General features: G+C 39.8%; 1 protein-coding gene across 15 annotated transcripts in view; it reads left to right on the top strand.

Moving 5' to 3' along the window:
- The window catches only part of LOC124410988 (regulating synaptic membrane exocytosis protein 2), a 67,263-nt gene that overhangs the window by 11,178 nt on the left and 31,713 nt on the right, over nucleotides 1-24,372 (top strand). For 12 of the 15 annotated variants that reach the window (XM_046889776.1, XM_046889769.1, XM_046889773.1 and 9 more), the window contains exons 3-13: nucleotides 1,770-2,045; nucleotides 2,719-2,949; nucleotides 3,846-4,101; nucleotides 12,201-12,411; nucleotides 13,623-13,812; nucleotides 17,268-17,481; nucleotides 18,121-18,381; nucleotides 20,207-20,471; nucleotides 20,645-20,782; nucleotides 21,828-21,941; nucleotides 22,006-22,194. In XM_046889776.1, the coding sequence (XP_046745732.1) occupies nucleotides 1,770-2,045; nucleotides 2,719-2,949; nucleotides 3,846-4,101; nucleotides 12,201-12,411; nucleotides 13,623-13,812; nucleotides 17,268-17,481; nucleotides 18,121-18,381; nucleotides 20,207-20,471; nucleotides 20,645-20,782; nucleotides 21,828-21,941; nucleotides 22,006-22,194 (2,345 nt within the window). Of the gene's footprint in view, nucleotides 1-1,769; nucleotides 2,046-2,718; nucleotides 2,950-3,845; nucleotides 4,102-12,200; nucleotides 12,412-13,622; nucleotides 13,813-17,267; nucleotides 17,482-18,120; nucleotides 18,382-20,206; nucleotides 20,472-20,644; nucleotides 20,783-21,827; nucleotides 21,942-22,005; nucleotides 22,195-24,372 lie in introns of those variants that run through there. The other 3 variants (XM_046889774.1, XM_046889780.1, XM_046889779.1) reach the window with 3 other exon arrangements.

Below are 24,372 nucleotides of genomic sequence, written 5' to 3' on the forward strand. Positions count from 1 at the left end.
TTTCTGCACCAGTTCTACGCCTTCACCACTTAACGATATTGATCTCCGTATTCTGTGTTAACAGAGCGTAACTAACACTCGAAATATATCTTGGCGATGCGGAGTTCTTCATGCAGGAGCTCATTTAGTCAGCGTAAAATTTAAAAACGATTTCGTTCGTATCATTTTATATATTTTGCAAACACACTTCGCGATTAAAATGGTCGATACTCAAATTATCATTTTCAAATTTCGCTAATACGATAATACATTTTTCTTGTTTTCTTTTTAGCCACTCTCGAAATCAAACAACTTTGTTCATTTTTAAACACGATAGATTTTCATCAAATTTTGTATTTGTGGCTTTTCACTGAGTCTCTTTTACAAATTCTTCATCAATATGATGAAATTAAATATGTGAAACCGAATGTTGTTGTCAAACAATCCATTTCCGCGAGCAACAAATTCAATTTTTGAAATTTCTATTCCCACACATCAGCTGATTTCAAGCTTGACTATCCAAACATCAAATTCGCAATCAGCGATCCTACAGAAATGTGTTAAAAACGATGTTCAAGTAAAAAACTGTTCTTATTCTCGGCATTCAAAAGGTAAAGAACTTCTCTATTTCCTTGTAAAAGTACTCTTATTTCGTCCTGAATAAAATAATTCATCACTGTACTATTCCGATACCAACCTTTCTACTCCTTGTTCAAAATCTATCTAATAGAATCTTCTGCTCTTATGATCAGCGATACGGGCGCGGGCGTGGTTAAGCAATAAGGAGAACGAACAGCTGATCGTTACGAATGAATGACCCAAATATTACGGGATAGTAAATTATAACATATATCAGGCTTTTATTCCGTTGCATTAATCTGATACAGAGTATGAACATCACAGAAAAAGAAACTACTCTCAATAACAAATCAACTTTAAAGATCAACCCCACATAGCTTTAGATCAGTATCATGGTAACTGGGTTTTCCAACGCGAAAAACAGAACCAGCAAAGGAATGGGCAAAAAATGCTGCACCAGGTGCAAGCCGGAATTGAAAAATTCTTCCGGTCTCGGTTGGCGCAGGGTACAGGATACAGGGTAAGGGGGCGCAAGGGGTCTGCACACTTGACATATTGCTAGCCAGGCAACTCCAAGTGTATGTACAAGTACCCTTCAGGTCGTGCCAGCTTCTCGTTCAGCTTCGTTTTGCCGCGGTAGGCTCTGCACCAGCGGCCTCGACGAACGTTACCTGACTCGGCTCCTGGTGTAGTCTTCTCCCGGAATTGATTCCACGAGGCCCGATTCTCAGAGTCTTCCACTATTAAGAGACGAAGTGCCTCAGTTTACTTTTTCGTCCTCGTGTGAAACCATCCTTCATCACTTCCGCGGTATTCCGCTCATTGTCAGGACAACTGAGGTTAAAAATCCCAGAAGTGTGTCTCCAAGTTTGCAGTGAGTGGTGCGAGAATAACTGTCAACAAACTCGTCCGCCAAGTTTTTTTACTGGCATAAAAAAGTCTCGAATAAAGAGTATATTAATAACATAACACTGCATTAAATGAAAAAAAATAGAAACGTTAAATGTTTGACAAGCACTTGAAAATTTGAACTTTCGTTAATACGTGGAACTTTCAGTTCCATCTTACTCTTACCGAAGCTTCAAATTAGCGAGTGACCGGTATTAGCGGCTTATATCAAATGGATCTGTCACTTGTTAACACCTGGAACACGATCTCTCAGGAGAGTAGAGTTTGGCCTAAAAGATACTGAAAGAAACTTCGGATTGTAGGTGATATGGGTCTGCATACTGTGCCGGAAAAAGCAGGAACTGTTATCGAAGACAGGGCAATGGATGACCAAGTCTGGATTGGGCGCAGCGGACACCGCGATGCTCAGACGAATGCAAGAGGATATGCAGGGTGTTGGACTAACCAGTCACGTCGAACAAACGCAGGATAAAAGACCGAAACTTGAGAAGGCACACAGTGCTGCCGAGAAGGAGAACTTGCCTTTACTACAGCGGAGCGGAAGTCTTCTACGAAGGCAGTACTCTCAACAGGATCAGGTAAGACTTCTGCTGTAGCTCGTAATTTGAATTATCAAGCCAAGTCCATAATACAAACAAAAATTGGTCTGTCATTTCAAGTCTTTCAAAGTTTTCAATAGTACCTTTAAGTTGTTATTTTGTTATTAAATGTGACCATTTCGTTTCTTAAGTATTCAGTCAGTTGTTCCATGTTTTTGGTCTGATCAAGTATTTATGCGATCAAGCTTCTAGTCGAACGCTCGAAGCTTTTAGTGTTTTTCAAGATTTCAGTCTGTTACTTCGAATCATTTTCTTGTTTCTTCAAATTTTCAGTCAATTATTCCTAGTCTCTATCTGTTACTTTAAATTGTTTCTCCATCACCTGAAGTTCTTAGCCTGATACTTCCATTGTTCCTATTGTTAGGTACTTACTTTTACTTAGTCACTTCAAGTTTTCATTTTATTACTTCAATTTTTCATCCACTGCGTAAGTTTTCAAGCGTTGATCCAATTTATTAATCCATGATTTCCAGTTTCTAGTGTTTTACATATAACAAGTCTTAAGTCCATTTTTCTATTCGATTCAGACGATACACGCGAAGTTTCGAGCTGCTTACACGACACTTACGCAGCCTGTCAAGCCTTCCGAAAATTACGAGAGTGTCATAACGCGCCTCTTATTTCTTCTTTTTTCTCGGTACTTTTGGCTCAGGTGCCTGGTCGCCGTATGTCAACGAGTGACAGCGGTGTCGAGATGTCGGTGTCCCCGCACGCCAGGTCGTTACCGACCCCTCACGTGGTTGTGGGCTCCTACGGGATGCAGCAGACGCCTCGGCATCCGGCTGCCTTCCCCGAAGACGATCCGAGCCTCTACAGAGGCGAGCTTGACGGTCTGATGAGACAGCAGGCCCAGACGTATCAGAAGCAGAGGCAGATTTACCAGGTGAGAATATCCGGCTTGACCGAGAGTCGCAAATTAAGATGCTTATAAAGAAGCGTTGTACACCTCGAAAACGCTGGGAAGCAAAACTCCTATACCGCTCAAGCAATCAGAGTGAAACTTGGGCAGTTAATGCCTTATTTTGGCAAAAAGTGGAGCGTCTTTTTACTTTTTCAAAATTTTGAAAGAAAATTTGCAGATTGGTTACCACCCATAGAAATTGGTCAAATTTTCACAGTTGCACTGAATGGATCGAACTATCCGGTATGATGCCACTCGGCGGTGATGAAAAACACATTTTGAGCCCAGTTCCATGAGATTTGATGGTGAAATGACGAAATGGCAGCTGATCTGGTTTTCGATTACGAAGTACACCGAAATCTCATTTTGGCGACATTTGTTACCGACTTTTCAGGCATGCCGGTAATTTTTTACCGACATTACACGCATACATTACCGGCATGCACGTAATGTCGGTAACAAATGTCGCCAAAATGAGATTTCGGTGTACTTCGTAATGGAAAACCAGATCAGCTGCCATTTCGTCATTTCACCATCAAATCTCATGGAACTGGGCTCAAAATGTGTGTTTCATCACCGCCGAGTGGCATCATACCAGATAGTTCAATCCATTCCGTGCAACTGTGAAAATTTGGCCAATTTCTGTGGGTGGTAACCAATCTGTAAAATTTTTTTGCAAATTTTCAAAAAGTAAAAAGACGCTCCACTTTTTGCCAAAATAAGGCATTAACTGCCCAAGTTTCACTCTGATCGCTTAAGCGGTATAGGAGTTTCGCATCTCCGCGTTTTCGAGGTGTACAACGGGTCTTTATAAGCACCTTAAGTGGTTACCACATTCAGACATTTCGTAACATTCCTCTTCGCTGATCGCCCTCAAGGAGCAAAACTCCGACCTGGTCATGATCTACGGTCATCCTCAGGCGGTCGAGCCTTCGCGGGTGGTCCAACAACATGCCCAGCATCCCCAGCATCACATGCCTCAGCACCATATCCCCGGACCTCATCCCGGCGGGCAGGGCCCCACTTCTGGTGTTCAACCCGGTGTTCAGCCGCAGAGGAGCTTCAGCAGCAGCGAAGAGGAGCTTCGAAGCACACCCGAGTGTGCCAGTGACGAACCTGACGAGTCCGAGAAGGGTGAGTCACTCCTTGATCTAACCCTGATCTAATTAACTGTAACGAAAGCTGTTTATCGCCGATTACCCGACGTGGAGAAAGAAAGTCAAGAAAATGTTCCACACAGTGAGCATGCAATGGTTACGTCATTTTCTACAAATTTATCGTCAACGATAATTAACCGACCCTGTTAAATCGTGATAATCATCAGCTTAAGCTTCAGGGTGAAATGCAGTCATGAACAATTCAGAGCAGTTCAACGTATGATATCCTTACTCTTTTTCGCTAGCGAATCTAATGAATTCTCACATTTATGATCTAGTTGTGAGAATTGAACGTAGCGGAATCGATTGCGCATACCCAAAAATATCCTAGTGGTCGTTAGAAACGCTGTTTAACCTCTTTGGGGACGTTTTGTGTGACCGTTTGGTTTACAGGCGGTTTGACGGTTCGCAAACGATATCACCAAGGTCTGGGCGTGCTTCGATCGTTTACTTGGCAAGAATTAGAGGCGAACCTTTGCCGGGGTCAAAGAGTGCACCCCTGATTGCGATTTACAGGGTCACCTATTGGTCCGATGATTGGTTTAAGTTGCAAAGAAAGAAGTGTTGGTCAAAAAGCGCCAGACCTACCGTCATTTCAAATTCTCACTCCGTCAATGAAAAAGGACCATCATTTTTTTCTACAACGTAAAAAAGGTGACTGACCACTTGGTGCTACAAGGTTCAGCACTTGAGTAGACACTTTTAGATCGGAATGATCAGTAAAACTGAAAATTCATAGGTAATCAAAGGATAGTGCAATCAATCAGTAGCCTGAAATGCCGATATAGATGTCGAACTAATTTAAACCGGTCGAATCCGTTCTTTGGTTTCATATTAAAAGAAAAATTAGGTGCCCGTATATGTTGGTGATTTTTCAACTATTTGAAAAACGTGGAATTCACGTGTCATTATACCGATTTTTATACGGTTTAAGACCTTGTTCGAGTTTTTTTTTGTTGTCTCTTCATATGTATAATGCGGAAAAAAATTTCTGCAACACCAAGAACAAAGGTGCCTCGCTTCTTTATTATTCTAACGACGTAGCGCAGTTGTTTTTCTTCTTTTCTTAAAATTATTCCACCACAAAAGGGGTGCATACACGCGTGTGCAACGGGTTTTTCACACAGCTTAGGTGTGGCAAACGTGCTCATAATACGTGTGTATATACCATACATACACGTATATCTAGTTTATGGGTGATTAGACGCTTGGCCGGTGACCTGTGAACTGAATCACTCAGGTGTACCTGGTATGTGGGTATAAGGTAAGGGGTTGCTGGATATAGGGTAAAGGATATTACAGAAATAGACGGGATAAAGTAAGCTCACGGTCCATCTTTTTTTGTTCCGTATGGATAATAATCTCAATCTATGATAGATTCAAACCTATTTTTAATCAACTAGACACGTGTGTTTCGTCACAAATAGAACTTATTAGGCAGAGAAAAGAAAAAGCCAAGGAAATGGATGTTTCAGCAATCTTTTTGAGTAGCAAATACAGTTGGTCACTTAGCGTAGGCACTCATTGTTGACTTTTGTTATGTTGATAAGAAAATTTCTTCTATAGACTGTCACGTGACCGTAGTGAGCGTAGCTTCGTAATTTTCTATAGAAAGCATTTGAACATATTTTTTGACACCGTGACTATAGCCACCAGTGAGTTCCTATTCTCAGTATTCCAACGAATGATATGGCAAAACGATTCGGTTCAGTAACGGTAACGAACTTATCCAGAACTTATCCAATTTCATGTCATTTTTGCGACAGCAAGTTAAAATCTCTGCAGAGATTTCAAGCTTTAGATCGAAAGGGACTTCAAAATGACAACGCCCAGTACCGAGCTCATCCAGAAATCACAGAACTCGTACAGTATCAGTAGTCTCACGTATCCAATCATCGCAAAGTTCTTGTTTCATGTATTTTTCGAAATAAAAATACGGAATTTCTACAGACATTTCCATTTCAAGACAACCGGTATTGCCAAATCGCAAATTTCAGTGTGAAGCTCATCCAGAAACCACAAAACTGCTGCTGTTCCAGTTGTCTCTCGTCTTCCATCACGACGACGATACGGTTCACGTATGTTCTCTTTAAATCAGCAAGCTAAAACTCCTGCACAGATTCCAGGAGTAACCAACTTCATTCGATACTCGGTCATAAATTCGAGGGTCGGTTCACCAAAGAACTCCGAAAAATCGAGAACCCGGACTATCATCAACCTGGTAAAAATTGGCGGGTGTAATTCGTCGACACTTAATTCTGAATAATAAATCTTGAACAAACGAAGCGATGATCTTGGCCAGAGCTCGGGTATATCGCGAGATGTGTCCTGCGGGAATTCTCGGGTTCTGCCCTCCCAGCCCCACCGTTGCATTGATCCTACGCCCCCCCCCCCCCTGGCCTCTCTCCTCTCTACACCCCCGGTCGACCACCTCTCTCGCTCTGGCACGCGCCGGCTCCTCTCTATCTATCCGTCTTCCTCTCCTCCTCTCCTTCTCTCCTCCTCTCCTCTCGCCCCTCGACTTCCTCGTCCTCCGACACCCACGCAGCGGAGAGCACCGCCTACGCGTTCGCATGACGTCACAGGACAGCACGTGGGCGAATCGAGACCCCTTCTCTGCCCCGGCCGGGCTCCGTGTGGTCCATTCAGCACCCTGGCCAGCCCAAACCGTTTCGCAACTCGAGGCTCCAATGCGACTATGTGCGCGTGTAAGTCTCTTTGACGATGTCTGTTCGTGGTTACAAATCCGAGACACACGCGATCTGCGATGACGCACCATCCTCGACTTTCGAAATCCTGGTACCAAGAAGCGAGCCATTCGCTGATGGTGGTTAATACTGGAGAAATAGCTGGAACTTTTGCTCTTCAAGTCATTATTGTCATGGATTGGTCCAGAGCTTGGAACTTGATTATCTGCAGGCTAGTTTCAGCCAGATTTATCATCCATCTTGAAGTTACACCGCGTGATGTACTGAATATACACGCGATGGTGGGATTATGGATCTACTGCACTGTTTTCACGCGGTATAAATCATTAATCGTGCTTATATCGCCCTCGCTGACATTATCAATGTTATTCGTGGCAAATATTGACACGAAGATAAGGTTTCGGGAAATGCAGTTTGTTGATTATTCGGTGTAGCGTCAGTTGAGGAGAATGAAAACCGCGTTCTCTCACATAAAATATCGTAAAGCACGTTGCAAGTCTGAGATATATATATAGAACTCATACCCTGTCTCATTCGACATTTGATTAACTTATCTGACATTCGACTTTATGCAGGATATTGTCACGTCTGTTCAACTGCAGTTATACACGTAACCATGATATACGTACGAGCATGCATGTATATGTGACATATTCGAGGGACTGTACCGTGCGAACCATTCTGTAAACCAGAAGCTATGCGGGAAGCCGGTGTTTCATCTGCAGAATCATGCGAGGAATTTCTGTTATCCCATCTCCTCTCTCGACTCTCCCTATCTCTCTCTCTCTTTATGTCAAGGTGCTAATAATAGCCCGCAGGATGGGACGGATACAGGCCATCCCACTTTCCGCTCTGCCTACATTCTATATCCAAAACGTTTAGTTTTTTTTTCCTGGCATGTACGCTCTCGGATTACTTACGATTTCACATTTTCCTTGGATAAATTTCAATCTTTACTCTATGACGGAGATAAAATAAGAGAAAAAAAGGTGCAAGTCACAAGCAGCATTTCGTACAACGCCATTTCAAATATTCCTTGCAATGAGCATTTTTACGTCCCGATGAGGTGCAGGATTCCTGTTGCCGGTGCAAGCAGCGTGAGGAATTGCGCGAATAACCGGCCCGGAATCCATTAGAAGATATCAGGGATCCAGTCAACGCCAACGCGCATTTTCTGCACGCCGCCCACACGGTTGACATGTACTACTCGCTGGGTCGACCATATATCAGATCCTACTACTCACACATTCGACCGGCTTAGATGCTATGTTTCACCCATTTCACCGTCCAGGCCGTCATTATTCTGGTATTCGACCATTTGAGACTGTGCTGCTGACACACTTGATCCACCAGGTTTCAATATTCGCAGATTTGACGGTTTTTTAAAACTAACACATTCTCACAATTAACATTCACGATTTCCATCATTTTAGAAAATAATAATCACGGATTCGCCCGTTTTAGAAACTGATACTCGCGAATTAAATCGCTTAGTAATTGCGGAAATAGTATTCATGAATTCGATTGTACGATTCGGACTTTGTTTCAACTAGTAAGCTAGTGTGGTTGCACTATCCTTATCGTAACAAACGCAGGAATAAGGTGAGCAGAATACAGAGACTGACAATCGATTGTTCTCCGTTGATTAAAAATGAAAACGCTACTCGAAGAATTAGCGTATATGAAGAGTAAGGCTCACGGATTTCGAAAATTTAACCACATATCCTGATACCAATAAGTATACATGAAGTTTGACGCAAAAAAGCTGCGTTAGAGGATGGCGTTGTTGCTCCCATGTAGTTGCACAATACTAGAATAGTACGATATCTATATATACCTACGTATACATAATTAGTATTTAGTTTAGCCAGGTAAGTCATCATTGATATTATTATTATTATTATTATTATTATTATTGCTTTTATTAATAATACCGAAGTAAAGAAATATTACGGATACAATATCATGCAATGCGAAATTTTCAGGAAATTTCCGTGTCAATTGTGTTCAATAAATTTTCAATGGCTAAATCCCCTCGACATCCAGTTAAATTCTTGACAATATTGTTTGTCGTTTGGCGGATTTTCCTAAAAATTTCGCGAAACTGCAAAAGGTGAAAGACATCTGACGACCAGACGCTGCTGAAAATCGACGAGACACTACTTGCGTCACTTTTTAATTGCATATTGCCTTTCGGCGAACGACCTGCTGCTGGAACTAGGAAACAAGCTCGTAGTGAATTATTTCTCTCTATCTGGTTCTACCGGTGTCATCTAACTTTTAAATTAAGACCCAAGCGACTGGTTACCGCCTCCTTTACCCCCTACACCAGTACTATTTTTAGCAGTGCACATTTTACTTGCACAGCTACTACTGTACAACGTTCAGATGTATGTATATTTTTTATTGATATTTTTTCTTCTATTTTCTTTTTTTGGTTTTTTTTTTTTTCTGCGCAGCTGATATTTCTTCCGATACGAAGAAAAACGAAATGCCAAATTACGGTGAATTCGACGAAGATTCTTGTCACTTTTCAATTTTCTTTCATTGTTTTTACTCTATCTTTGGAAAAGAAAAAAAAAGCAAAAAAAAAAAAAAAAAACAGTTCCAACAGTTTTCCCAGAGCTTTTCGACGAGCTGCGATAACTCGCACTTTCCGATTGGATACTTGTGGCTTATAACGAATACCTTCTAGGAAGGAAACCCCCGCCAATTGTGGTGGGGGGACCCAGGAGTCCCAGGGACAAGGCAGGAGATCGAATCAACCGCCAGGCGATGCTCGACGAGAAGATAAAGAAGTTCCTTGCGGTATAAATATTCACAACTAAAAACAAAAACAATAACAAATAAAAAAAAATATTTCGCCAGCCGTGACACTCCTCATTCATGCTGCACAATTTAAACTGCATACATCCACACACACACATACGCACGCAAATATTGACAAGTAATCGACCATAAATAAGCAACTACACACCCATATATATATATATACATAGGGCATTCCACGTCAAACCAACGGGTTAACGACCTGATCCCCTGGGATTCTGATGTCCGATGGACTTTTTGGTTTGCTTTATTTAAAAATGATTCCTCTAATTTTTCAAAAATTTCTCCGCCATTTTGTAAAAGTGTGGTGACCCGAGATATCCTTGTGATGAAGATGGACATTTTCAAAATCGATGAAACTTTTTCGTAAAATCAGAGACACTCGAAAATACATCTTGTCGTCATGATTTGAAAATGGAAAAAAAAAAGAAAATAAAAAGAAACTTCGGCTTGGTAAAATTTGATTTTATTTTTAATTCAAGATTAAAACTAAAAGAATGATATTTTTCGAATTAAGCATCGCTTTCTTCGTTTTAATCTTGAAGGAAAACAGAAAATTGAATTTTACCAGAACAGAGTTTGTTTTTATTTTCGATAAACAAAATTTCAAGAAAACAAAAAAAAAAATCAGCATTCTAATCCCGTTTTCGAATCATGACGAAAAGATGTGTTACCTGGCCCCAAATTTTTATAAAAAAGTTTCATCTTTTTTAAAAGTGTCCATCTTCGTGTCAAGAATATTTCCAGTAATAACAATTTTAAAAAATTGTGGATAAATTTTGAAAAATTAAAGCTATCATTTCTGATCGAAGTAAACCAAAAAATCCACTGAACATCGGAATCCCAGGGGATCTGGTCCATGTACCTTTGATTTGACGTAGAATGCTCCACATACGTACACGTACATGAATATTTACACATGTGAATATATGTATATGCGGATGTATAAAATATCTAAATGTGTATGCACGTGCGTGTCACATGTCGATCGGTTACTCTCCCTTCTCGAATCGACTTCTTCGTTTCTTTTTCTCGCGGAATAAAAATTTTATCATTCCTTCTTTCACGGATCCGCGTGTACATCTCTTGCGAAAAATCGATAGAAATTTGTATCTCCGCGGCATTTCGGGATATCGGGCTTTTCAAAAGAGAACGAAACGAAGCTTGAATCAATTAGCATTTAGCGCACGTGCGCATCACATTCACGTAATAAATTGCGTTTTCGAACACAATTTAAATAATGCTTTAAAACTTCAATTCACTCCTCTTTAAAAACCATTTTTCCACGTACATACCTACGTTACGAATTTATATATGTTACAAGGAACGAAGACTGACCCATTGGCAAACGGTTTGCAAAATTGCGAAATAATTCCTCCAGCTGTATTAAAAAATTTATCTCTCCATCTGTATTGTCTATATGTATACTGTATTATAATACTACGTGTATATCGTATACGTGTGTTGGCACGTGCATCATTTTTTATCGTTATAAAAGAAAAGTTTTTTCCTCATTGTTTAATTATGGTTTTTTTTTTTTTTTTTTGTTTTTCTTTTAAATTTTCTCGACTCTCTCGCGCCATAATCGTCTAATAATACATAATCGTTTTTCTTTTTTTTTTTAAACAATTTTACTAATTATTACGGTTTACAAATTTTATTCGACTTGAAGTAAATACTCGTCATTTTTCACACGCGGTAAATGTATATATATATATACACTTATCGTTATGTTTGTATTGTGATAATTGGTGTTGCATATATTTCCTGTAATGTACATACATACACATATACTATAATCTATGTACATACATTGATTTGCCGTGTTATTATTTTCTATGCATATACTATACTATACATTATCAATTCGTGTCGAGTCATATTCGTCATATTCTATATCGAGTCTGCACGCTGTTTCTATCAACAACATAAGCAATAATAAATATAACTGAACAATTGAATGCGTAAACAAGAAACGCAGCTTATTCGCAGTTGGATGAAGAAACCTGTTTCACATATTTATATTACTTATGTACAAATTTATTTCGCACACAGAGCACATTATACATTACTATATATATATATTATATGCGTATGTGTATATATACATATATAGTTGTGTTATACCAACAAGAACACCGCAGGCAAAATATTATACCACATCGAATTATTGTATACCTGAACCTCTACACATGCGCAATTGCAAGAATCACATGGACACTTCCTTGTAGGTTGCCGATGAACCTACTGACATATCTACTTGGATAAGAATACCAAAAATGGGACGAAAAAATACGATCATTGCAATAGAGATGCGATAAAGTACAAGGAAAATAACAATAATTATATAAGATAGCCAGAGAGTATTTTATTACTACGAATAAGTGTGAAAGTAACAGATTTACAGCGTCATTGTCAATTTTGTAGATGTTTTATCCACTTGTAATTTGTTTTTCTTTTTTTTCGTTTACTTCCAAGTACTGAGAATGTAAGGGAAAATAGTGTTTGTCAGAAGTCGAAAAATTTGGATCTACTGTAGGGAAGGGGTACAGCTACGAGACGGGAGGGCCGACCTCGCTGTCCAGCGGAGTCCGAAGGTTTGGGCCTCACAACGGTCACACACGGACCACGTCTACGGTCATAGGTCACAACGGCCACCATCCCCCACGGGAACCACGAAAAGAGGAGAGCACCCTTGTCAGAAGGAGCTTCAGGAGGAGCGGGGACGAATGGAGCGCGGATAGTCGAAGGTGCGTTACGCACTTCGGGATCAGGCGACCTAGAATAGATCGTAGCTCGCGATTGGCTCGAGATCGACGTCATTCTCAATCCGCTAAAGTCGAATTTTAACTTCATTGTGATGAGAAAATGGTTTAATTGCTATCGAAACTCGCGTATTTATAAGCATTTTCACGTGTTTCAAAAGCATTTCGTACTTAAGGTGCTTATAAAGAAGCGTCGTACACCTCGAAAATGCGGGGAAGCAAAACTCCTATACCGCTCAAGCGATCAGAGTGAAACTTGGGCAGTTAATGCCTTATTTTGGCAAAAAGTAGAGCGTCTTTTTACTTTTTCAAAATTTGGAAAAAAAATTTACAGATTGTTACCACCCACAGAAATTGGCCAAATTTTCACAGTTCAACTAAATGGATCGAACTATCCGGTATGATGCCACTCGGCGGTGATGAAACACACATTTTGAGCCGAGTCCCATGAGATTTGATGGTAAATGACGAAATGGCAGCTGATCTGGTTTTCGATTACGAGGTACACCAAAATCTGATTTTGGCGACATTTGTTACCGACTTTTCTTGCATGCCGGTAACTTTTTACCGACATTACGCGTAATGTCGGTAACAAATGTCACCAAAATGAGATTTCGGTGTTCTTCGTAATCGTAAACCAGATCAGTTGCCATTTCGTCATTTCACCATCAAATCTCATGGGACTCGGCTCAAAATGTGTGTTTCATCACCGCCGAGTGGCATCATACCGGATAGGTCGATCCATTCAGTGCAATAGTGAAAATTTGGATAATTTCTGTGAGTGGTAACCAATCTGTAAAATTTTTTTCCAAACTTTGAAAAAGTAAAAAGACGTTCCACTTTTTGCCAAAATAAGGCATTAACTGGCCAAGTTTCACTCTGGTCGCTTGAGCGGTATAGGAGTTTTGCATCCCCGCGTTTTCGAGGTGTACAACGGGTCTTTATAAGCACCTTAAGTGTCTCGAAATTTCTTCATTCAAGGTATCTAGTAGAGTCGAATCATGCTCAAATAAATGAGATTTATTGAAGTAAATTGAGTTGAGAATCTTTCTCGGCCAATCCCTAACCGCGTAATGCAACGAATGTATTCGACGAGGCGGTGGTTTTGCGATGGTCCTGATTCTTGGGAGCTGTAGGTAGCCTAGTAGTTTGTATTGAACCATCTCTGAAAATGGGCTGGTGATCGTCTCTCTCAGGTTTACGGAAAGAAGGGGGAAAAAGACGGTGCGATTCGACGGCGGTACAAACGTCGTCGGTCACGAGGAGGACTGGTCCTGGGAGGCTGACCGTCAGGGAAGCCAGGACAGCGCTACCAAGGACTCGGGTATCGATACCTCGAGCACCTTCACCAGCAGCGAAGATAGCAACCGAGGAGATCTGCCCAAGGTACGGGCTCGAGTTGCCGGGACGTTGTTGAAAGCGAGAGATTATTTTTGGAGAAAGACAAAACCATGGGTGAAAGGATGAAAGGGTGAAAGAGTGAAAGCGACCGAGTGAACGAAAGATCGAAAGCAAAAGACTATTCGAGAGAAATTAGTTCTGCCTTGAAGCTTCTCTGTATACCCCATAACTAGTCTTCATGCGTGAACCATGCTTGCGATTTTAAGATGCGCCGAGTGTTCCATTTTGAACGTTGAACAACACCTTTTTTATTATGGTTCTACTTGGTTTTATCGTTTTCATGTTACACCGAGCCTTGAGACAAACTCAATGAGCTCAAGCTCGTTGATTTTGGGTCACTCGCTCGAGAGATGTTGAATTCAGACTTCGATTCACGCGTGAATAGCGTTGCAAAATGGCCGTGCGAAGCGGAGTACGCGCGACTCCCTAATTCAAAGTGTAATATCTCGAGAACGCTTGAACCAAAATTGACGAACCAAGGCTCGTTGGAATCGTCTTGACGGCAACCGTAAGTTGAAAAAAGTACGGGACTAAAGGTCCAAGTAGAACCACTGCCACGTTAAATTTCTTTGACATTAGTTCAAAACGTTAAAAATCTTGAAACTAGTTTCCTGCTCTTTAACACGCTTAACTTCCGAGTGATTTTGCAAAGTTCGTTCAAAATGGCATATTCTGTACCTTGGACATAAAATGAGTTTTTGAGTATTTTGTTTTCATGATTGAAAAAAAGGAGAGGGACACAAAAATAAATCAGTTCAGTTTTCAACTTTCCTCTTGTTTCGTAAAACATTTTGAGATATTTATCACCATCTTGACATGAAGATTGATACAGAAATACATAAAGAATAAAAATTAGTGACTGAAATTTACGAGATGCAAGTTGGACTGAAGAAGTTGGGCTGGTCGTTCCTGTGTTCCACTCTTAGCGAACTTTGAAAGCTAGGGAAATCGAATCTAGCGAAAATAGTTTCTTCTTCACAATAAACAATCTTCCTTGTTTTCTTCGTGGAGTAAATACTTGACGTGTATAGTCAATTCCGTCGGTTTACCTAGTGGAGCATAGGCTTGACGACGGCTCGTTTATTATGACAAAGATAAATAGGAAACCTAAGTAAATGGAATAGAATAGACTAGAATAGAATAGAATACAATAGAATAGAATAGAATAGAATAGGAGCTGCAGTTGATTTACGCGAATGACGATAGTTGTTGCCAGTGAAATATGTACCTTGTATACATCGGTATAATATATTTATATGCAAGTTTGAGTAATGAGTTATAGCGGCATCTACGTTATAAATCTCATGTTTTAACGTTTCATACATTTATATAAAATGTATTTTCATTCGTTGCCATGAGACTGTCTCAAAAACCCCTCAGAGTATTTACTTGTATATTATTGTCTACCGTTTCGGCAAGGTATATGAAATTACTAAAAACGGCAAATTACCACCAATAAAAACGTGATTTCAATTTCGTAATTGCGAATAGAAATTCTATTTTTCCACTTCAACAAAACAAATAAAATTTCAATAACGAGATATGAGAAGGTGGCAAGCGAAAAATACTAAATGAAAATAGAGGGCTAACCCCTTCCCCTAAAGTAGATCCACTCTCAGTTACATTATCCGGTAGAAAAACCTACAAAAAATTATACCCACCTACTCCTAGCTTTACGCATGCTGCTTATACATATACGCATATTATATATACCATATACCAAGTTTTTTTTTTTTTATTTCCATCTATAATCACATCGCTTCAACGCTTATACATACTCTTTAACGTACATACTATATACCATACATACGTATAACATAAATACATAAACTCTTACTGATATTCTATTCTATGCATGCATTACGCACGAGATTATAACTGCATGTGTGGTTACGATATTGTTGTTAGTGTACTTTCATGTGCAGAAGTGTTTGTAAGTTGTTTTTTTTTCTACTTTCTTCTTATACACCTATGTACCACTGCATCACCAAAATCATGACAATTTCGTCATTACGATCCATGCAAAGAAAAAGAAACGATGTATAGATAACAAAGAAACAGAATGATACAATTTGAAATTCGAACAAAAGAACAAATATTAAGAATTAATCGTGTTTTTCTTCAAACTTTCTTTTAACACCTTGCGACTCTGCTTATATGCATATAATTACCATTCTATAAAGTCCGAGATTTTACAGTGACTTTGTTTTATTAGTTTCTTTCCGTAGTTGCAGAAACTTCTGCCAACAAAAAAAAAAGAACTATAGAAAACCAAATCCTATGATTTAAAAAACTTTCACAGGAACAAACCGGACAAAAGTTTGAAAAACAAAACAGAGGAAACTCGTTGTTCCAATTTTCTATGCCTTCGTTTACTTTTTACGGATTACCAAAAATAGCAGAGTCGTAAAGTGTAACTTCAAGCTAGACAGAAATCATACCGTTCCTAAACGTGGAAACAAGCCACCTCGACGCCCACAGATAGGCAACTGGCTTTACAATATGCCATCTCAGGAATGAAATTTTACTCACAGTTGCCTGTAGGCGCCGAGGTGGCTCGTTTCCACGTTGGGTCCCAGCATATCACTATACACTAGGGTGGTCCTTATTTATGGTGTTGACAAATTTTTGCCGCCCCATCCTCCAAATCATTTTTAAATAATTCAAAAACAATTGCTTAATTTTTTCAGATTTTTAACTTAACTCTGGGATACTTCACTTTGTGATCGAAGTTTCTTATGGAAATGACGTGAGAAAAATTTGCTTCCTCAGTATATATTTTGTTGCAAGAGTAATAATGTTGAAAAAAATCTGTACCTGCGAGGTTTTAGTGGGCATTAGTGCTACTATCTGTAAAATAATTTACATCACCATACCAGAAAATCTAGACGAATTGCACTTCCTCGAAATAAAAAAAAGTCAGATTTCGAGCGTGTGCGATTAGTCGAGATTGCGTGGTATGATTATGTGATTTTTTTCTCAGAGAGAAGCATCAATGCCGACTAAAACCTCACAGTTACCATTTTTTTTTTAACATCATTACTTTTACAATAAAATATATACTGAGAAAATAAGTTTTTCCCACGTTATTTCCATAAGAAACATCGACCACAAAGCGGACTAACTTAGAGTCGAGTTAAAAATCTGAAAATACGAGGTAACTGTTTTTTAATTATTTTAACAAATTAAATTAAAAAATTCATCAACACCCTAAATAAGGACCACCCTACTATACACTGTACACATATATCAGTAACCACACATTTGCTTGAGCGTGTAAGTTTTCCTTCAACATACGACATTGGATTGCTCGAAGGTGAGGAAAAACGGAAGAAAAACATGCCCAAGCAAAGAGTTGGCTTCTTTCAATTCTACAACTGTTAAAATCTCGAGTGAAACGGATATCCGAAGGGTGAATTTTACTTTTCTCGAATTCGCAGCACCCGCTGTTATGGCAGGTAAGCAGCGACGGTCAGAAAATGATTGGTCACATGATCCTGAGGAAGTCGCAGGGCGCCGGTTCCGGCAGTAGCAGCAGTATCCTGGGGTTGAAGGTGGTGGGCGGAAAGCTCCTCGAGAACGGTTCGAGGGGTGCGCTAATCGAGAAGGTCAAGAAGGGGAGCACCGCGGACCTCGAGGGTCAGCTCAGACCGGGTAAGGCAGACTCGAAGCGACGATCCCACCCTTTCTAAATGGTTTAAACGTGCCGTTAACCGCTTGTCGACTTCAGATTTGAATGCATTAGGTGCAGATTCTAGCGGATCACTCGCTAGAACAAAACTTTCAAGACCAAAATGAACTCGTGTTTTATTCGATTGAAATTAATGACTGACAACAGAATATCGCTCTTCAAATCAAAGTAGAAAATGCGTCGAATCAAAAACGTGATGAAACTCAAAGTTTGAGAGTCAAATTAACTAAGATCGTTACTACAGTGAAGAAACGAATCTTGAAACACTGAATTCAAAGTCAGCCACTTTTTTCCTAGACTTATGCCTAATCATGTTTTTGGCTTTACGCTTTTTACTTATATCCTCAAGTTTCTGGTATTGAGACTTTGAGAGATTTGTCAAGTGCTGTATAAGTCTTCAGTACTTTATAAGAATTTCACAAGAGGGAAGTTTGATGTGAAAAAAAAAATTTCATTTTTCATACGCATCATTTCATAAGTGGAGTTTTTGAAAAGCCAAACAAGTCCTCGAAAAAATTTAATGTTCAAATTTAAAAATTTCTGAATACTTCTCGATTCGTTCTGCGGCTGAAGCATGCTTAACCTGAGTGTTTCCGCCGCAGGGGACGAGGTTATCGAGTGGAACGGAAGGTCTCTGCAGGCAAAAAGCTATCAGGAAGTCTACAACATCATAGCCGAGTCCAGGCAAGAACCGCAGGTCGAACTGATTGTCTCAAGAAGTCTCGGTACGGCTCCGACGAATTTGCCCGGCCCAACTTCAGCATCAGTTCCCGCCAAAACAACGACGAGACGCGGAGCCACGCAGGCGCAGTGGAGACAGAAACACGATCTGGTGGGAACCGGAAGCCAGGCTCATCACAAAGGTGAATATATTTCCCTGTCGTCTTCCCCAACCTCTGAAAACTTGAATTTCTTTCTTTGTCGGTTTACTTCTTGGTCACGATTGTTTATCAATTTTTTATCAAGAGGTCAATAACATAAGCCTAAAATTTTCTCATTATGTGAGTACACAAAATGAACATAAACGGGGAGAAATACACCCTCATCTTGTGTCTATGATTTATATTATTTCTCGAAATATTACAAGGGATTCGACATGAGATTCTCGCCTCGAGTATAAACTGTATAATCGAATTGAGACAACATTTTAAGGTTTTTTACTTATTTTTAAATGTACCAGCGGTTGGACGTGTAAGAATAATAAAATCTGTCTGATTGATAGATTTTACAGTTATTATGTGTAGAAGAATTATTACATCTAGTGTAGGTGTAACCGTAATGAGAATATTTTGGCGATAGTTATTATAATAGATCTGTTCAGTGGAAGACAATAACAGTAGGTACTGGATAAAATTTGTCCAGATGTTTAACAAACTTTTTAGATGAGTCAATTCTCAGTTCTTCCACTTCTAATCATTATTAGACGAATTTTAAGCTACATAGTATTGGTGTTATGTGATAGTTTTTTATAATATAGATACACAAATATAATATGTGTGTGTATATATTATACAGTAGTTTCGTAGCGTAGAAATAATACACATATTGCACCCTTTTTCACACTAACACACTACCATATAGTTTTATGGGAGCAACAACTTTTTCTGATAATATACAACTATATCTAGAGTAACCTACCTCTATGTATATTTATATTACAATAACTTTTTTAAACTATCTGCCGTACCGTACTGTATACATGTATATTGTAAATTATCTACTTACATATGAACTCTGTCTCACCGTATATTTCATTGTATACGTATCTATGCGTTTGTATATAACTGTACAAATGATCTCTCAGCCCTTATATCTAACTCTAACCTAACCTAACTTATATACTCTGAAACATTTAATTACCTGCGCAAATCATCACTATTATCCTCTAGGGGTGAACCATACGCGGCATCAAGTTATTCTTAGCACATAATTCAATCGTCGATTTGTACCGAAGATAGTAGGTACGGGTAAATTATTCTTCCCGTAATTTTATTTATCGTGAAATAGTTCTCGGCTACTAGATATGCTAGTAATAATTTTACGCGCGAAATTCAATTCCAAGCGTGTGAATTAATAACCAGAATCACGCAATATGTATGTTCTTTGTTTTTTATTTAGTTATATTTTTTCTTCGCCATAATTTAGCCAGCTTGTTTGCGCTATTTCACACCGATCGGGTAATTTAATTTACTTGTGCCAAGTTTAGACATTACTCACAGTATTTGACATTTTTGTCTTGTTGATTATCATCGTATTTTAACTCTGAATTTGAATAACCTACATTTATATAACAAGCTTATTTATGTACTTCCTACTAGCTACATGAGAGCAGGTGAATGTTTTGTCGGCTTTCATCTCTCAGAATCGATAATATTTTTCGATTCGTATCAGGTTGCTCTGATTCTTTGCGCTTTATCTCCTTATTCCCAATGTCTGTGAATCAGTAATCGACTTTGGTCGTACTCCTCAGTGATGGCACGTCACGATTAAAGTCGAAATATTTCTTCAAATAGTTTGGGTATTATTTGAATTTTTCAGATACGATAAGTACTGACTAACAAAAGACTATCACGTGATTCATATGTGGTACCAAACGGTATAAATTGACCGAGATGAAGGCGTACTGAATTTAATTAACCACAAGATTTATACGTATAAAAAACGTAGAGGAATGGAAATATTTTCCAGAACTGTACGATACCCGAGGAGAAAAACCATCGGTGCTTGTAACGTCGCCTGGTTCTCCCGATCTCCATGCTCAGGGTAGAAACAGACACGCGAGACACTCTGGCGGAAACGCGAATGTCGGTGGAAGACTCCAAGTGAAGCTTGGATTCGACACAACCGGGCTTCAGCTCATCGTGACTTTGGTATGTGCCGCTGGATTGACACCCAGAGGTAACGGCCAGCCAAGGAATCCCTACGCCAAGATATTCCTTCTGCCTGACAAAAGGTAAACGATCCGAGGAGTCCAATCTTCTCACTCTCAGGTCTGACAAATCGGTGAACAATCAATTAATTCACACCGGAGTGAAGATCCTTGGAATGTTTATTCGACCTGCGAATGAGAGAACTTGCTTTTCAAATTCATTGACCATGATCCATTGCACTTTTATTACCATTCAGTGAGAAGTCCAAACGAAGAACGAAGACTCTGGCCAACACTAACGACCCCAAGTGGAATCAGACCTTCGTTTACAGCGGGGTTAGGAGGTCCGAGCTTCGGCAGAGGGCGCTTGAAGTTACCGTTTGGGATTATGTCAGGTTAGTCAATGTCTTTCGTTAGCTTTACATGTCTTAACACAGGCTAAAAAGCATCTTTCAAACGTCTCTGACGAATTTAAAATTTCTACTGTCTGGGGGGTTCAGTTTCATTGGCGGTAAGCAGTTGAGGTGCTTATAAAGACGCGTTGTACACCTCGAAAACGCGGGAATGTAAAACTCCTATACCGCTCAAGCGATCAGAGTGAAACTTGGGCAATTAATGCCTTATTTTGGCAAAAAGTGGAGCGTTTTTTTACTTTTTCAAAATTTGGAAAAAAAATTTACAGATTCGTTACCACCTACAAAAATTGACCAAATTTTCACAGTTGCACGGAATGAATCGAACTATCCCGTATGATGCCACTCGGCGGTGATGAAACACACATTTTGAGCCCAGTTCCATGAGATTAGATGGTGAGATGACGAAATGGCAGCTGATTTGGTTTTTGATCATGAAGAATACCAAAATCTCATTTTGGTGACACTTGTTATCGATCTTTTACGCCTGCCGGTAATTTTTTACCGACATTACACGCATACATTAGCGGCATGCGCGTAATGTCGGTAACAAATGTCGCCAAAATGAGATTTCGGCGTACTTCGTAATCGAAAACCAGATCTGCTGCCATTTCGTCATTTCACCATCAAATCTCATGGGACTGAGCTCAAAATGTGTGTTTCATTACCGCCGAGTGGCATCATACCGGATAGTTCGATCCATTCAGTGCAACTGTGAAAATTTGGCCAATTTCTGTGGGTGGTAACCAATCTGTAAAATTTTTTTTCCAAATTTCGAAAAAGTCAAAAGACGCTCCACTTTTTGCCAAAATAAGGCATTAACTGCCCAAGTTTCACTCTGATCGCTTTAGCGGTATAGGAGTTTTGCATCCCCGCGTTTTCGAGGTGTACAACGTGTCTTTATGAGCACCTTAAGACTGTTCATCGGTGGATGAAGTTCGGAACTTGTTATTTCCGACCAACGGTCGAGACAAGAGTCCGTTGAATAACTAATCCAGCTCTCCGCTCTTTGTTATTTCTCTCACAGATACGGAGCGAACGACTTCCTAGGTGAGGCTGTCTTGGAGTTGGAAGTCTCTGCGTTGGATCAAGAGCCGGAATGGCACTACCTGGTTGCTCACGAGGAGCACAGGCACACAGGGTAAGTGTTTGCGCCGGGAAAGATTCGTAATCCTGAACTGACAATTGTCCACGTCCCTTTGCAGACATTACCAAGACACAGCCGACGAGATGGTGACGACGCCTGTTGACTGCCATCTAAGTCCGCCGTCAACGACGTCGAGATTAAGTGACTCCGATACATCGGAGTGTGACATCACAGACTACGACGTATCCAGGGAGCAGAGGAGAGGGGTAGACGGTGCGAGCATAAGCAGCATCGGCAGTTCATCGAGGTGAGTAAGCCTAAAAGCCTTTTTTTGACGCCCTTGCCGATAAGTTATACCTGCATAAGTATCCGACGAACAGGATGTAGAAAACAGAAAGCGAATTAGTGGCAGCCAGTGTTGTACTTTATATCCAGATAATTTTGATTAAATTTACTTCATTGATTAACCTACAGAGATTCTAAGAATCAAGTTTGTTTTTTACCTTCAAATTTTTTGGTGGTATGTAGGTAAGATCAAGTGCTTATTGATATGTAAAAATCAATGACATTCCAAGTCAAGACGTATTTCAGGTGTAATTTTGCAATGATACATAATTCAATGAAAACCTCTTTCTGAAGCAAAAACTTTTCGGAATCTGTACTTAAAAAAAATGTTTCGTGGCTTGAATTGAATTTGACTTGATCTTACTTGAATCTTTCGTTGTTTTAAAAATGAAAAAAATTTATTCACAGACACAAAATATTTTATCTTCTACCCGCGTAGAAACATATTGTTTCAAGTACTGATTGTCTCGGTAATATTAAAAATCTTTATCGTTATTATCGTTGGCTTCCGTATTATCTAGATAAAAGTCTAGATAATATTATCTATCACCTCGATCACATGAATTTGTACGCGAATAATCTAACCTCCATCCAGATAATAATATTCATTATCTTAGACAACACTGGCGACGACGCTCATTCTGCGCTCGTTCTCCTCCGTTATGGCGGTCATTCTTTCGCGCTAGATTCCTGTTTTATCGACCTGCGCAAACGTTCTTTCTATCTTCTCGAACACAGACTCCGATCTGCCTCCCGTATTTATTATTATATTCTCTGGTGTGTGGAAGGGGCATTTTTCTCGGTATTGGGATCAGTGATCAGGGAATCCCCGAGATAAACCGGCGTCGCTCGTCTGGCTGCGCTGCGTCAAAACTCGCGATACCGGTTGCTCTGCGGGCTTTCGCACGGGGGCCAAGATTTAGGCGCCAGTCAATTTCGGCGTCGGGACGACGCGCTCCCCCCTCCCTTTGCCTCTACGTCGCCCTGTCATTCCCTCCTCTTCGCCGCAAAAGCGGTGAGTCGCCGGTGCCTCGCCGGCGTCACTTCCTGCCAGAAAACGTTACCCCCTTGATCCACCCGGAATTTTCCTTCTACTAGGTTCTTTTTTCCCCTCATATCTACGCCAGCTAGTCGACCTTTTCGCTTAAATATCGGGCTCCGTCGTGACTAAGAAAAATCTCTCAGCGTCTTCGACAATGATTGGAGTTTTTCAGTACAAATAATTGTAAACTTCGACATACGGAATTCTTAACTTCCAATACCAGGAGGTGTTATTAATCACAGCGAAAATATATTTTTTAGAGTAACTTTATCTAGTTAAAGAAAAAATTAAACGTATTAAAAAATCGGGTAATTATCTCAATAAATGTTTTAAACTCAATCGAAATTAAGTCAACTAATGGATTATTTTAAAATACTTTACTATACTAGCAGTTGGACGTAGTGATAAATGTGTCATAAAGTCATAAAGTCATTGTGAAGGGTTCGAAAAATTTAAAAGGGCTTGTGCTCAAGTGTAAAAATTTTCAAAATTCATTCAATAACTTCTTATTTGAACTTTGTTCTGCACGAGACAAATAACGCGCTAACTGGCGGATATGTTTGGCAGTAGCATAATACGACTGTTCTGTGAATTCGAACGATTCATAATAATTCATGCGTAGTTTCGAATCGACGAATGGTCGAGTTGTTGAATGAAGTTAAATCATTTTTGTATTTAAGTTTCGGTTGAAAAGAACCCTAATCTCGTATAAATTCTGCACAGTCATCGAATCGGAAAGGAAACAAAGAGACGCGATCGCTTAACAATTTTCACCAAACTTCAATACCATTTGAATTCCAAAAAAAAAAAAAAAACCAAAACAGAAGCAGAGATGATCGAGGGGGTTTGAAACATCTGTAAATCGTAGAAGCTTTTCATTCTGAGTGGATAAAAGACCGTCGTGTCTCGTCTTCTTTTGTTTTCCTTGAAAATGGTTGGCAGAGAAACGTGTTCGAATCTGGGACACCCTGTACAGATCACTACGTCTCCCGCATGTGTATACACAAACCCACGAAATTGTGTACGTGGTTCAGTCATTCCGGCTATCTAGCTTAGCTGGCTGCTAGACAGAGTCGTGGGTCGGGGTGGCGAACGGAA

This window comes from Diprion similis, chromosome 10 (assembly GCF_021155765.1).
Source record: "Diprion similis isolate iyDipSimi1 chromosome 10, iyDipSimi1.1, whole genome shotgun sequence".
Lineage (NCBI taxonomy): Eukaryota > Metazoa > Arthropoda > Insecta > Hymenoptera > Diprionidae > Diprion > Diprion similis.